The 15,757-nt window shown below is 38.7% G+C and overlaps 1 protein-coding gene across 1 annotated transcript in view; it reads right to left on the bottom strand.

Annotated features, from left to right (window-relative positions):
* Window positions 1-1,570: 1,570 nt before the first annotated feature.
* Window positions 1,571-15,757, bottom strand: part of LOC124871127 (potassium voltage-gated channel subfamily H member 7-like) — a 53,544-nt gene continuing 39,357 nt past the window's right edge. Inside the window, exons 11-15 of the mRNA XM_047370152.1 lie at window positions 13,947-14,034; window positions 13,651-13,812; window positions 10,775-10,931; window positions 6,289-6,469; window positions 1,571-5,370 (exon numbers count right to left, since the gene is read on the bottom strand). Of these exons, the coding sequence (XP_047226108.1) occupies window positions 5,080-5,370; window positions 6,289-6,469; window positions 10,775-10,931; window positions 13,651-13,812; window positions 13,947-14,034 (879 nt within the window). The 3' untranslated portion in view covers window positions 1,571-5,079. The remainder of the gene's footprint in view (window positions 5,371-6,288; window positions 6,470-10,774; window positions 10,932-13,650; window positions 13,813-13,946; window positions 14,035-15,757) is intronic.

Here is a 15,757-nt window from a genome sequence, read left to right as displayed (position 1 = left end):
TATGTCCTCCTGATGTGTCATGGATGCATTTTTAGAGTAATCTTGGTAGTTCAGCCACCATGGAAAGGGTCACCTCTGTTCTGTGTTTTTTTCCACACTGAAGTTCCAAAGCCTTCAAAATTGCTTTGTAACACTTTCCAGAATAACTTTGTGATCTGCCAGTGACACTGCTGTGGTGTTAGAGACATCCAGGCTGCTTTAATATTGACCTTCAGTTTGTGCTGTTGTTCATTGTTGGGTTTGATGTCTCCCATCTTCCTCTTGACAATACCCCATAAACTCTCTGTGTGGGTTAGATCAGGTGGGTTTGCAGGCCAGTTCAGCATAGTGATACCACAATCATTAAACCAGTTGTTGGTACTTTTGGCAGTGTGGGCAGGTGCCAACTCCTGCAGGTAAATCAACATCTCAAAGGTTGTCAGCAGAGGGAAGCATGGAGTGCTTTAAGATTTCCTGGTGCAAAACACTTTCAATTGATAACCTAAATTGTCTATGGTTACTTTACACTGAACCTTAAGCAACTTGTATTATGTGAATCTCCACTCTTTCTCCTGACTCTGGGACCTTAATTTCCAAAACAAATACAACATTTACTTTCTTTTGAAAGAGGAACTTGGACCACTGGGCATCAATCCAGTACTTTTTCTCATTAGTCCAGGCAAGACAATTCTGTCCCTGGTTCAGGAGTGGCTTAATGCAAAAGAGCTGCGGTTGTATTCTATGTCCTGGATATGTCTGTGTGTAGTGGTTCTTGAAGTTCCAGCTGTAGTCAACGTCTTGTGAATCTGTCCCAAACTCTTATTTGGATTTTGTTTCACAATCCTCTCAAGGCTGTTGTTATCCCTGTAACTTGTGCAGTTTTTTCCACCACACATTTTCCTTCCACCCAACTTTCCATTGATTTGCTTGGATGCATCACTCTGCAAATAGCCAGCTTTAGCCACGACCGTTTGTGGCTTACCCTCCCTGTGGAGAGTCAATGACTGTCTGCTGGACAACTGTCTGGTCTGGTCAAGTCAGCAGTCTTGATTATCGTTGTGTAGACCATTACATAACATTTCTGAATTATGTAATACTCAAATTTTCAGAGAAAACTAGTTTTTTATTTTTAAAAGAAATACTTGAAATATGTCACTGTGTGGAATGAAACTGTGCAGGTTATTATAATCAAATCAAAAAGTAACTTTTTTATTCAGTTATAATTTATTTATAAGTTAGTGAGATGTACCTGTATGCCCTATGTATAAAACCCTATAAATGTAAGAGGGCATTCTGTATTTTTACCTTGACCACACATTGTGGTTTGTAAAATCCATTTAGACTCTAGTAACTTACATTGGAATCAATCTTATATTTTTAACTCACACAAACTTGCTTCAAAAAGGCACTCACAAAAGGGTACACACACACACACAAAATAGGCTGACTTGTTAATAATCAGAATCCAAGCATTCCTGAAGTTAAAAATGTGAATGCAAATAATATAGACATATTTAAAAAAATTAATACAATGGTAACCTTAAAAAAAAAATAGATGGAGAAGAAAAAAAATGAAATAGAGTGAAAGACATAACCTGAACAGTTTTTGTTTATTTAATGCTTCCATAGCTTCAAAACAAGCATAATCTATTGTTTTTACAGAATATCATAAGTAAATGATAGAGTAAAAAATATTATTTACATTATACAATAATATATTATTCATTTTACATCTGTTCAATTACATTTTTGTTATGTTGACATTATCTAAAATAATATAGGCATACAATAAGATTTATGAATGAGTGTTTGTTATTTGTAAAGATGGCTGACTTATCATTTCGACTGGTTGTATAGGCACACGTCCCTGTGTGGAGCCTGCTTTAGAACTAGTACTGTATGGTTCACTGAAATCCCATATTTAATTTTTTTTTTCCTGCCCCAACACATCTTAATATATATATATTATATATAAAAAAAAAGACATGTATGCTGACATCATTTTATATTGTGCTACTTTGGGCTTGAAATCAGTGCAAAACAGTATATAAATAGAGTTTACAACACATGCACTGCATCATACTTGCGTGTCCGAGGCGGAGATCACAGCAGATAATCCTCAAATCTGCATGTTATGGTATTTGCTCAAACAAGCATGCACGGTGCATTTTGCTAAAATTGTACAGCATGTGAGCATCCGCAATTGCAATAATGATAATAATGCACATCATTTAAATATATTGTGTACTTGATACTGTGATGTATGTTGCAGTGCAATTATCCATAACCCCTGAGTCACACTGCAAATAATACAGGCATACAGCTAAGTATGAGGAAACTGTTCACACACCTCAGTAGTAATGCTGAATCGCACAAAAAATTCTAGGAAATAGTTTGTATGTCCAACCCACACAGGATTCAGACTATAGATAGAGTATAATTTTAATGACCAGGTTCAGCAGTTCTGTTAAGGATATCCATGTAGTCAGTATCATACAATATCCCGTCCCAGGAGAGGAAATTCGTAGTATGCATTTTTTTCCCCGCTGCCTTGTCAGACCGTTAGTGTCAGGTACTATGCAAAGATTTCAGAAAGTGGAAAAAGAACGGCTGCGTCATCATTTTTCCTGCTGTAACAAAGTCACCTCCTCACACTTCAGGTTCTAATGAGGACACAAAGCAGTGCCAGGCCTCGCTCTGGCTCACACCCTCGTTTTCAAAGTCTCGGGCTGCACAGGGTCAACAGTTTGAACAAACATCTGTGCCCACCAGCTGCCTGCCAGACTTAAAAAGATTGACGGGCTGTCACTATCCAGCATTAATGATCTCCACTGAAAGCTTCATTTTGTTTTCTTGCTTGTTTTCATCAGTTTTTCAATCTGATGATCTTGCTGAGCTTCTAATAACTGTAGCTCCAGTCCCACGTTCTGCTTCAAGGTTAAATGTGTGTTGCATTCAGGGATGGCTTCTCCATACTTTGGTTGCAAGAAGTGGCTTTATTTGCCTATCTATCATCTTGAACCAATCTACCCTTTTTTCCTCTGACATCAAAAAGGCATTTTAATTAAAAAAACTGCAGATATTTTTTAATTTTCGGACCATTCTCTCCAAACCAAAGTGATGGCTATGCATTAAATCCTTGTAGACCAGCAGTTTCTGCCATGAGTTGCTGCCATGTGACTGACTGATTTACTCTTTACGCCACTAAACAGGTTACCTTAATAAAGTGTCTGGTTATAATTCAGTTTCTACTGATCTTCTCCTGAGTATCTATGGATAGCTAGCATCTGACTCCTTCTGTTACTGATGCGCTTTTCCTTTCTGCACCAACGTGGCTCTACGTGGCAGCCTGGTGGCCAAAACCTGTCATCTTGTCAATCCACTGAGTGACAAGATGACAGGCGGACAAATTCATAAGGGCAGAACTTGGGCCCAAATTCTGCATTTAAGGGGATTTGTGTGCTTGCCTGTCACCTCCACTGTCTCCATCTCCTAGATCAGAAATAATATATTTTTAACAGTCAGTGTTGGTTTTAAGTCCCTATATCCTTGGTGACACCCCAGAAGCTCAGAAAGGATGCTTATCAATCCCTCATGAATCAGTATTTTAAATATCAGAAGAAAAGAGTCAGATGTTTTAACAACTGATGCTAGAATAAATAAAAAAACTTTTATGTGATGAAGTAACATAAATTGTTGGTCTCTATGAGAGACCAGTATTTGTGTGAGGTAGCTCAGTCAGCTTTCCTTGTTAAGATAAGTCACAGAGTGACACATTGCTCAGATTGTTGCATTACTTTTCCCTGTACTGGTGAATAAAGTTGTTAATGGGAAGAGACTGGTACACTAGCGACACAATCAGGTTTTATAATGGTTGGATGGTGTTCATTCTGGCTGACTTTGGCCTGGTGTCCCATTCTGATGGAACCAATTGTGATAGAACATAAAAGCTAAAGTACACACAGCAAATTCATCAGTGTTAAAATGCTGGTGTTAGGCTTTTTCAGAGTGAAGTGTTGATGTATTGGTGTTGATTTTGGTAGAATCAACTCTCCACTAATGAAACATAAGAGTGTTGGTGTCAAATCACGGAGTTGACGGTATTTAACACTAATGAGTGACACTTTGAACATCCGGGTACTTGGACAGGTAACCCAGTGAAGGAATTTGTCAGCAGCCATTTTCTCACACTCACATGGTGCATGAGAAGGAGAGACTGGTGAGTAAAATTTCACAAATTAGTCATCGTGGCATTGCTACTTTTATTAAAATGTGTTTACACTGACTCATTGTTTCTAAATTTGGGGACAGATTAAAATTTATTGGCATTTATAACAAGTTTTCGTCGCCGTTTTTTGCTAACTTTAAGCAGACCTGCCCGAACGTTAGCGTTTATTTACGTTTATAACGTAAATAAACGTTTATAATGTTAATCCATAACGTGGGTTAACGTTAAACTAAATTCCTCTCTAAAATATAGTTTTGAACAATTTAGGTTAAGTAGCCAATTAATTTTAAATGTTTTTTCGAAACATCCTCGGTCGTGTTGCAGGTGTTAGGGTTAGGGTGAGGGGTTAGTGGTTAGGGTTAGGGCTAGGGGTTAGGGTTAATATTTAACACTGTAAGAGTTTATTAGACAACACTGTCACAGTGTTAATAATTTTAAGTCATCCTGTAGTGTTAATATTTAACACTGTAAGAGTTTGTTAAGCAACACTGCCTAGTGTTAATAATTTTAACTAAATAAAAAGTGTTAATTTAACACTTTGCCAGTGGTTCCCGTATAAACCCTGGGAAAGTGTTCATTTTAACTCTCAGGGTGTTAAATTTGCGATTTCAGATTTGCTGTGCAGTATAAGAAAGAAGTGTTAATACGGGCAGAAAGGAGTGCTATCCAATATATAACAGCCATTCCATCTTAGTTGAACAGGTTTTTAGCTTCATGGAGATTTTTAGAATTAAAATGAGTACACATTATAAATCCTTTTAAAATAGAGAAGAAAAAACATTTTCACAATTAAACTCTCCTTTCTTTAACACAGCCACTTTAAATGATGAAGACAGATGCCAGCATGCTGATAAAAACAAAAAAAGAGAATTTTATGTCCTGGGAAACTCGGTCTCAGAGACATGTTTGTGCTGTCTTTCCAAGGTGTGGTCTAGGTCAGAGGGCAGCGTAGAAGAACAGGAAGCAGATGAGGTTTGAGCTGGAAGAGGGATTAATGCTGACTGTTGATTTGCTGAGACCTGCTGTTGCTGCTGATGCACATCTGTATGTCTTTGTTCAAAAAATGCTGTAAGGCTGTCCTCTATAGGTGCAGTCACAATGGCCATGCTGGACACAGTGTCTTTGGATTCCTGAATGGTGTTCTCCTGTTTTTGGCTGGGGCCCTGAGAAGAAAGGTGTCAAACAAGTTAGCACATTAAAAATAGGCTCAGCATCTCAAATATACGCTGTGTAGTACTACATTTAGAACGTACAAAGTTCTTCGCAAAGATATTCATATTCTTTTTCACATTTTGTCATGGTAGAAACATAAACTTGTGAGAGAGCAAAACAAATAGTGCATATTTGTGAGGTTAAATGAAAATGATTGAGGTTTTTAAATGTGTTTACAAATAATAGTACGAAAAATGAGATGTGCATCCATTGTAGCCCTGGCGGTATATTTAGGGTTGTTGTCCCGCTGAGGGTGATTTTCCTCTAAAGTCTTTTGCAGGCTCTAACAAATTTCCTTTGAGGTGTGTCCTATATTCAACTTTTAGCAATCATTTCAAGGTATGTTTTACAATGTGGATGGTGTGTTTAAACTCATATGCAGATATGCAGTGTTAGTTTTCTGCAACACAGATTTTCTTTGGGCCTAGTTTTAAAAAACTATTTTGGTGTCTTCCGCTTGTTTCCTTTGTCAGCTTTGTGGCAAACATTACTAACACTACATAACTTCTCACTTTCTTTGAACAATGGCTTTTTTTCTTGCCACTCTTCCATACAGGCTGGAGTGCCTGATAACTGTCCAGTTATCAGTCGTCCTACCTTTTAAAGAGTCTCCCACCTGAGTTGCTAAGACTAATGTTTGCTCACAAACCTCTGAGGGAGGCACACGGGGAAGCTGGATTTCTCCTCAAATTACATTATCCACAAGTGGACTCTATTACTAATTAAGAGACTTTTGATGTTTCTGTTAATTGCCCTGGATTTTATTTAGGGGTGTCAGAGCAAAATTGTGGTTGTAATTGTAATTTTGTAATGACAAAATGTGAAAACATTCGCAAATTTCAGTCTTCTAAATAAAAAAACATTCATACTCGAGTGTCTGTATGGCTGAATAAATGGCTTGCAGACAGAGCAACTGGCTGAACCTTTACAGCGGATCTTTGATATTCTGGACTAGCAGTCACAGTGCTGTAGGCAGGGGGTCCCAGAGTCGGCTGTCTCTGCAGCATCTGCAGGATGGTCTGAATATCTGATATCAGCTGCGACTCCAACCTCAAAAAGACCAAAAACAATACATTAGCATGACTTTCAGTTAGAGGCAAGACAACAAAAGCTGAATGCATAATTCTGAGTGAGTCTGATAAGGGCTGAAAACACCCTTTGCTGCATCTCACTGAGCAGTAGATGGAGCTTCTGTGCTCTTTTGTGGAGGACTGATGAAAAGACTATAAAGGTGTGGAAACACATGCTGGAAGACTAATACTGCTCCAGCAAGGAGTGATAAGAAGCTTTGTGTGGGAGGTGTGAGTTCACCATTTATTGTGTAAATTAGTTTATTATATTTGTTAAGTCAATCGAATTATGATCAAATATCACTCAATTATTTTATCTGAGGCACAATGAATTTCACAACCAGTAACATATTCACTTTTAATGTAACAAACTGATTTCTGGGGTGGTTTTCAAGAAGCTTTTACAGAAAATGTTATATCAGCCCTTTCCCCTTCTCTGCCGTATCCTTTCAGACTTGTTAAAGCCAGAAAAACACAACATGACAGAAAAGTGCAGCTGATCCTGCAGCCAGTGTGCATTAGGGGGAAATAAGGTCAGGTATTATGCAGTGGATTAAACGTATTATTTGTGAATAGTAAAATGAACGATCCGAGTTTTAGGGAAACCTGATACCTTCTCTCATTTTCTGTTACAATCCCAGCTAAAAATATGCAGTTCAGGTGGCTGCCAGCGTGCTGCTGAATCTATGGCTCATGACTTTCCTCATTCACAAAATGGAGAGAATAAAAATGTCCATTTATGGAAAACAGCTTGAATATCGCTTTTATTTTAAACTGTTCTTTCAGACGCTGTACTTAGTCATCACTTTCTTTCTCTGTTCTATTTAACACCTCTCAAATATAGAACAGACTTTGCTCCAACTCATTTTTAAGTTTAATATGCTGTGGTTCTGTAGCGATGCAGTATATCCTGCTTCCAGTAGATCCAGCCTCCCACTCTGAGTCCTATAAGAGATTCTGCCAGCTCGTTGTCTTCCTCCACCTACTCATGAACATGTGATGCTGGTTTTCTGTCCTTTTCATAGTGTGGGAGGTGACAAGTTAGAAAAAATAAAAACTATATCACCCATAAAAGAAAGTAATAAAAAAAAAAACAACTTAGTGAAAATGTAGTGGTTGTTGCATAAATATGGTTTCTGCTTCTTCTCCCCCCTCTCCAGTGTTTGCTTGATATTTACCTGTTCAATGTGCTGACCACACAGCACAAAAGTCAGTTAACCTCATTTAGTATACAATGCGCATTTATGACTATTTTCATCCATATTAACACATTAAAATTGACAGTTTATGTTGCGAGTCAGGTTGACTGATTACATCAGTCCAATCTGTAAGCGCTCACTTTCACGTTCACTGTCTTTGTTTTTATTTTATTTTAATACTGGTGTTCCTCAACCTACATGTGTCCTGGGAGCTTGGCCAAACAAAAGATGGTGGCCAGGTCCCAAAGCAGCTAAATACAGAGAGGGCTTATTAGGCTGTACCACTAGCTCCTGCTAAAGAAGGTAGTGGTGCAGTTTGAATAGCTTTTTGTATTCTGCGGTTCATATTTGAAGTTAAGTATTTTTGATTTTCTTCCACTAAGTTTCCAAAAACCTTACTGTACAATTTAAGCTTTATTAGAGATGTTATTGTTTTGTGTTTATAACCCCTTTTGTGTTGAAATAGTCTGATCAGCTGTTATATATACCATGTAGGATTTGTTTGTGCAGTCAGTTTGCGGTTAGGTTGTTAAGTTCGCAGTTTTGCCTGAGTTCAGTTTTGTTCATTTAGCATTTTTCATGAGCTCTGCAGTGATTGTTTTTGTAAATATTAAAAATCATGTGACCTGTCTTGATTTTCACCTCGGCCCATAACATTCAAGTTGTTTTAGTTTTTATTTTATTTTTCAGAACGGTGTTTTTGAAATCACATTAAAAACCGGCAGATCTGCCGTCTTAAATGTAGTTCAAGATCACATGAGTGAATTGCATTTGCAAATTTCAGTTTTCAGCAAATTGGAGAAACATTTATAAAAATAAAAAAAAATCAAGTAGCACAAACTTGTGTCATTGTGAAATTTAGGACCTTCTCAAGAATGATTTTCCAGTTTATGCATATTAATACGCAGGGCCGACAAAAATTTAAATCATGTATCAGCTTTCATCACAAGAATCTTTACTAAATTTGAATCGTGAATGTAGAAAAACTGAGATGGCTACGTTTTAGGTGTGCATAATTTAGTCATACATGTTTGATGGCTAAATTGACCCCAAAAATTTGGTTTTAACAGCCATCAATAGCAACCTGTTTGCATCAAAGGTCCCATGTGTGCAGTGTACGTGCGACCCTTAAGCTGTTAAGGTGCGATGAGAAGTTTTTTAACCTTGATGCAAAGCCGAAAATTTCAAGACATTAACACTAGGACAGGTAAAAAGATAAACTAATAAAACATGGGCAAAGCTCTTGATTAGGTCCCGGGGCTCTGGAGAGTTAATTTACATGAAATAGCAATTTACCTGTAACATATCAGATGCTGTGTCTATTTAGTTTTAGCCTCTTACTTTAGTAAATCTGGCACAGAACTGAATAGCATTCAGTTATGTTAGCCCGGTCTCCCCTGCTGCAACCCCGCTTATCTTCGACGACTGCCTGCTTTGTTTCCCTGAACTTCACACCTCACAGCTCTCAGCCATCACCCACCCCATCCACTTCAGAAGACTTCATCTCACAGCCCTCCTTCCCCATCAGCTCCTGGCTTCTGAGGTGCTGCGCAGCTCAACTGTATGGCATCATGAGACACATGTTCAACATGAGCCTGAAGCTGGGGAAAGTACCACAGCTGCTCTTATGTAGTACCAGTGCCTAAGACTAGACATCAGAAGGAACTCAGCAGCTATAGGCCGGTAGCAGTGACCTCTAATCTGATGAAGACCCTCTGAAGGTTGATCCTCCACCATCTTCGCCCCCTGGTGAGGTCTTCGTGGGATCTGCTTGAGCTCACCTATCAAGCTTGGCATCGGGGTGGATGATGTCATCATCTACCTCCTGCACCGAGCTTTGATTCACCTGGAGAAGCCTAGAAGCACTATGAGAATCATGTTTTTTGATTTTCTGCAGTGCTTTTAATACCGTCCAGCCTGGACTTTTGAGGGACAAGCTGGAGCTTTCAGGAGTAGACCACCGCCTCTCCCAGTAGATACTGGACTATCTCACTGGCCACCAACAGTATGTGAGAACACGGGGCTGTGTCTCTGACAGGCTGGTCTGCAGTACGGGGGCCCCGCAGGGAACTGTGCTGGCACCATTCCTGTTCACCTTCAACACTGCAGACTTCTCCATCAACTCCCCTGGGAGCTATCTTCAGATGTTCTCAGATGATAGCTCCCCTGGGACCTATCTTCAGAGGTTCTGAGGTGACTCGGCCTCATCAAAGGTGAGGACAAGTCAGAGTACAAAAAAAGGACACTGGTGCCAGTGGAACCACAAACACAGGGAAACCAAGTAGCTGGTGGTGGATTTCCGCAGGCGCAGTCCAAGCATACAGACACCAGAGAAGATCCAGGGAACTGACATGGAGATAGTGGACACTTACTAATACCTTAGTGTTCACCTGAACAATAAACTGGACTTGAGTCACAGCACTGATGGTCTTTACAGGAAGGGTCAGAGCAGACTCTTTCTGCTGAGGAGACTGAGATCTTGTGGAGCGCAAGGGGCACTCCTGAAGACCTTTTTTGACTCTGTGGTGGCATCAGCCATCTTCTATGTTAGAGCAGCAGCTTATCTACAGTGGTTAGAGAAGCTCATCAGAAAGGCCAGCTCTAACTTGGACAATCTCTCCCGCCCATGCATGAAGCTGTTGCAGAACTGGAGACCTCCTTCAAATTTGTACATTTTTAAAATCACCCTATTTTGTTGCACATTACTTTTAAACTCAGTTTGCTATTTTTAATGACTTATGCTGTATTTCTTCCATTACTGTACAGTCTTTTATTCTTATTATTTTGTTACTTATGTGTGTATCTGCATGCTTCAATTTGTCTTCCACTTTGCTGCTGGTACACCTGAATTTCCGCACTGTGGGACAATAATCTTTATTTCTATTCTATGTAGCTGTATGTCCTATATCTGTCAAAACAACAGCTGCAACATCCACCTTAAGAATGCATAGGAAAAAAATCCACTCCAAATTCTAAATTTATCTCTGTTGAGAAGAACACAGCATGTTTATATGAACCAGCCCCAAAGTCCCGACCCTGGGGTAATTCATAGTTTCTCTTCTTTTGCCGACTCTAAAAATCTGTACCTGTTTAAGTGCTCCTGAAGCTGACCTAAGCGTTGTTCCACCTCTCCGTATGTGATTTCGCTGGCAGAATTATTGTCCTCTCTCAGGTCCTGGATCTGTGCTGACTCATCCAGGTAGTCCGCAGGCTTCTTACAGGCCCATTTATCACAGCGCAGATCTGGACAACCACACCAACACATGTGCTTTACATTTTTCATATGTGGCTCAGAACAATGTCCTCACTACACAAAAAGAAAACTAAAATAGAACCTAATTAATCTTTGCACCAGAGCTCTGTGTAGGTTCGTCCTTGTAATCTATCAAGCTTTTGTTGCAGGTGGACTCTTACAGCAATGTTTGCCCTGTTGTTATCTCTGCTGGGCATACGGTGGTTTCCAACCTGCTGTCCTGTGATATGTGCTGTGCCCCCTTTTGTGGGTTTAAACAACGACAAGGCTAATTCAACAATTTTATCTAAAACAGTGTTCTTTGAAGGTGGGTTTGTCAAAGCAAAGAGTTGTACAGATTAAATACAGACCAGTATTCAGATTTTGTTCTGCTCACATCTCCAACTGTCTGCAACAGAGTAATCATCTATGACAGAACCTCAGGATGAGTGGAATAGAACATGTTTGGTTGTCCTTAAGGCACAGACTTTGCAACATAATAAACAACTAACACATATTTATTGCCAGGGTGTAATGATACACAAATTCCTGCCTAAAAGTTTCAGTACAGTCCTTTTGGGTGAGCCCGGGCATGCACTGAACGTTTTAAATCTGAACATATGCAGAATGTTTGTATTTAACGCTATGTTCTGTCACACTACTTTGCATCATTACTAAAGCAAAGCAAAACAGAAAGCATCACTAAAGTCTGCTATTCAAGAAAATTAAGGCCTCTCAGTCAGCTACGTTTTATACTGGACACTTTTCAAAGTGTAGAGAATAATAAAATCAACATTTTTTCAAGAACTTTTTAAAAATCTTTTTCACTGTTAAAAAAAGTAAAAGAAAATCCATTCATTTCTCTTGACTGAAGCGTACTGAAAAACCATGGCCCAAAAAACGAGTACATCCGTCCGTCCGTCTGTCTGTCCAGTTTTACACCTGCTTGTCTTTGCAGGTTTGCTGGGGGCTATTGAGGATGACTGACGTGGCTTTGAAAGTGACATAATTGTTCGTGCGAGATGAGCTGCTCTATGTATTTCAGAAACTGCTGATCTACAAGATTTTCATGTGTGACCATTTCCGAGGTTTAAGGAGGATGGTCTGAAAAAGAGACCAGTGAATGATGATTGTATGAACGAAAAGTGCTCGTTAATGTCAGAGGACAGAGGACAATGGACAGAATGGTTCAAGATGATAAAAAGGCATAAGTAGCTCAAATACACACTTATTACAACTAAGGTTTGTGGATCCATAAGATTTCAAAGCTTGAAGCAGATGGGCTGCATCAGCAGGAGACCACATTGAGTGCCAACTCTGTAAGCTAAGAACAGGAAACTGTGGTTCCTCTTGCAAAGGCTCACCAAACCTGGACCATGAAAGATTTGAAAAACGCTGCCTGGTCCAATGAAACTTAATCACAGCTGCAGAGTTAACCATAGGGTCACAATTTAAACAACATGAAAACAAGGATACAGTCTGTTTTGTATCAACAGTTTAGACTGGTGTGTGTTTATTGGTATGATATTTTGGGTGCCCCAAACTGCATGAAGTTGTCATGGAAAAACATAGACAATTCTGAAGGCCACGACCACAGGCAGGTGGGGGGTTAACCGGGTTGGTTGACCTGGGCCCATGGTGTAGGTGGCCCCAGAACTAGATCCTCCAACCATCAAATTATGGTCAAGAATAGTTTTTTTCAAAATAAGCCTGTTTGTGAAGAAAATTATAAGCCTAATATTTATGTTGCATAACACTTTTTCTATTTTATTTCCTTCTTATTGTCCTTGCAGTAGTGGGTAAGATTTTCACACTCCCAGACAAGAAAATGGTTTGGCTGCTGACACAACTTCTGACTTTGAGTTCATTAAGCTGCTACAAAAAAAGTATACAGTAAAGATGCTCCTTAAGCTATACACGACAGAATCTGTGCCTCTTCTGGGTCAAGCTTTCTAAAAGTCTTTGAAATATTTTTTCTTAAGACTTTGACTGCTTTTTAAATAAATTTCAACTTAGTACCAGTTGATTTTTAGCAGATTACTCTTATGTGTGTGTGATCCACCTTATTCTGACCAGTGAATCACTCACTCCTTAACTCAAATAGACGAACCAGTGTTGTGTCGACACATAACAGACAGCTTCGCAAAGGACCGATTTTAAATAAAATGTTCAGATATGGGATGAGCTGATTGTCAAAACTGTTTTCATTTTAAGTTTAATTTATGAAATATCCCAAGCGGTTCGACAGACAGTATTTTAGCACATTAAAGTGATTCCTAAAGAGCTGTTAACTGGACAGTTGGCACATAAACAGCCAGGTGAAGAAGGATTCACCTCTCAGGCTCTGTGGTTTTCAGCAACTGTTCATCAACAGACAGTTTTTCAAGCCTGACGCAGTTTAAAGTTCGCACTCCACAATCAGCTGCCATGTTTTGATACAAAAAGTGGACAAGCAATTAGTTGAGTCCAAAGAAAAACTTCGGGAACCTTTGAAAAACCTAGAGAACAAATAATTGATACAATTGTGAAAGATTACAATAATGTCTGGCTTCCTGTGAAAAAAATCATGCAAAGGCATTTAAAAAAAAAAATGTAAAGGTCAAAGTGAATACTTTAAATCACAAAGAGCATTCAACTGTAAGTTCGTATCCACTTCAAACCCAGTAAATTCGGAGATACTGGTTGCGGTTAAAATATATCTGCACTACAGCAGTGAACAGGTTATCCTACCTTCTATGGAGGGTTTTCTGTCCAAGCTGTCCCTGACAATAAGATCTGAGTCCAGGACTGGAACACTGAGTGAGGAAGAATCCAGGGCCACTGAACACCTCTTCAGGCATGAGTTAGACCCTCTGTCCTTTTGAATGTCCTTATCCGCTTCCTTGTTTTCCCCTGGAAGACGTTAATCAAGGTTAGCCAGTGGGAATAACACCAGGGTATATTCAACAGAGAGCACGTGTACTTAAAAAACAATAAAAAAATGCACATTTGTAACTGCAAAGCATGCCTTACGAGTCTGAACTTGCCTGTAGGTATTTCTGAAGTGAGTGAGATTCTTCTTTTGATGCTTCTATTACCGTCAACATCTGGATCACCTTCTTGGACACCAACAGGCTAAAAAGAGTAGATTTAACTAACTAAATAAAAGTTGCAATATTTTAAATAATTTAGAAATTGAACAAACAAATCATCAGCATATTAAATATCACTTAGGCAATAATGAATTGTTGAATAGTTGAAAACACATAAATACAATACAGTTCTGGTCAGAAGTCAGAAGACTATACAACCTTTCTCAGGGAAACAAAAACATTAATTTTTAGACACCAGTTATGTGATCAATAAGTAGTTTTAAGATGTATTTTTACTTGGATGAATGTTTATGTATTTTATGACTAAAATTGTGTGTATGTTTAGTAATACTGGGTTGGATAACGTGGCAATTACCTAAATAACCTTAATTAACTTTTACCTTGTTTCTGTGCAAACAACTTATTTATCTTGATTTTCTTTTCTTTTTCACCTGCCACAGAGACTGCAGATGGAAATTAGCTAAGAAGCTAGAATCTGATGCAACACATCTTTATTAGGGTTTAATGTTTTTCTGTACATTGTCCCTCATAAATAAATAAATAAAATTTAAAAATGTTTAGATATACTCATAATTGGCATGAAGATTATACACATCTGGGGATTTTTATGATGTATTTTGACTGTTTTGGGGGGTCTAAGTGAATATTAAACATAAAACTTGGTAGAATTTACACAAAACTAAATTGGGCGCACACGTTATAATGTATTGTGGGGGCCACTGTGTGTCTCAACTTTACCAAGCTGAAGAAATACCACATGCCTTTCGGTAGCTATCAAAAGGTTTCTGGGATAATGCTGGCTGGATATTTGACCAATCTTATTATCAGAATCAGTAGAGCTCATTCAAATTGGCTCATACCTGGCTTTTAAGCGTAAACACAGTTGACATTAGGACTATTCCACAACCTTAAAATTAGCCTGCTTTATCCATTCAATAACAAGTTTTTATGTGGGTTAGGGATAAGTGTCCAGCTGCAATACTCAATTTTGTCCAAGTTTGCTTTTTACAATTTTCCATTCACTTTGTGTAATGCTCCAGTGTCACAGGCAGCTAAACAGACCCTCAGGATGATGCCGCTGCCACCACTGTGGTTTGTAAGCTCACACAACCTACTGTGACCTCCTCCATCCCATAGTAATATTGAGGTCAAGTAATTCAGTCTTTGTTTTCATCTTACAATAAAACTTTTTCCAAAAGCATTTTGCTTTTCAATGTTAGAATTTGCAAATTTCAATTGGTCTTGTAGGTGTGGACTTTGGAGCAGTAGCTTCTTTCTTTGGTCGGCACCATGTTGATTAAAAACTTACTTCACTTTGGACAGGGACAATGGTCTTCCAGCAGTTTCCAGCTCTGGGTTACAAAAATGTAACTAGGTAACTATTGAACAGTAAACCCTTTTTCTTTATTATCTCCAGCTCTGGGTTGTTCTAACCAATTTCCTTTTGTCTGAGTGTGACAAATTGGGTCAGATAGTGCAAACACTGACACTGTTGGGTGTTCTACCAGAACAAACTGTAAATCCCAAAAGCACATCCAAAGTGGTTTTGTAATGCTTACGTTAAGCATCCTGAAGTTCCTCCCAAAATCTGTTCTGGACCAACAAACATAATATATCAATTAAATTACACTTAAAGAAGAGTTCTTCAATATCCAGTCAGCATTAAACCAAAAGTGTTGGGTTTGAGGTGCAACATGCTAAGTGACACCTACCCAAATAAGCATGTATGTATGTATTTAAACCTC

This window comes from Girardinichthys multiradiatus, chromosome 7 (assembly GCF_021462225.1).
Source record: "Girardinichthys multiradiatus isolate DD_20200921_A chromosome 7, DD_fGirMul_XY1, whole genome shotgun sequence".
In the NCBI taxonomy this organism is placed as follows: domain Eukaryota; kingdom Metazoa; phylum Chordata; class Actinopteri; order Cyprinodontiformes; family Goodeidae; genus Girardinichthys; species Girardinichthys multiradiatus.
Note: the sequence above shows the minus strand (reverse complement) of the source record. Positions and strands in the feature narration are given on the sequence as shown.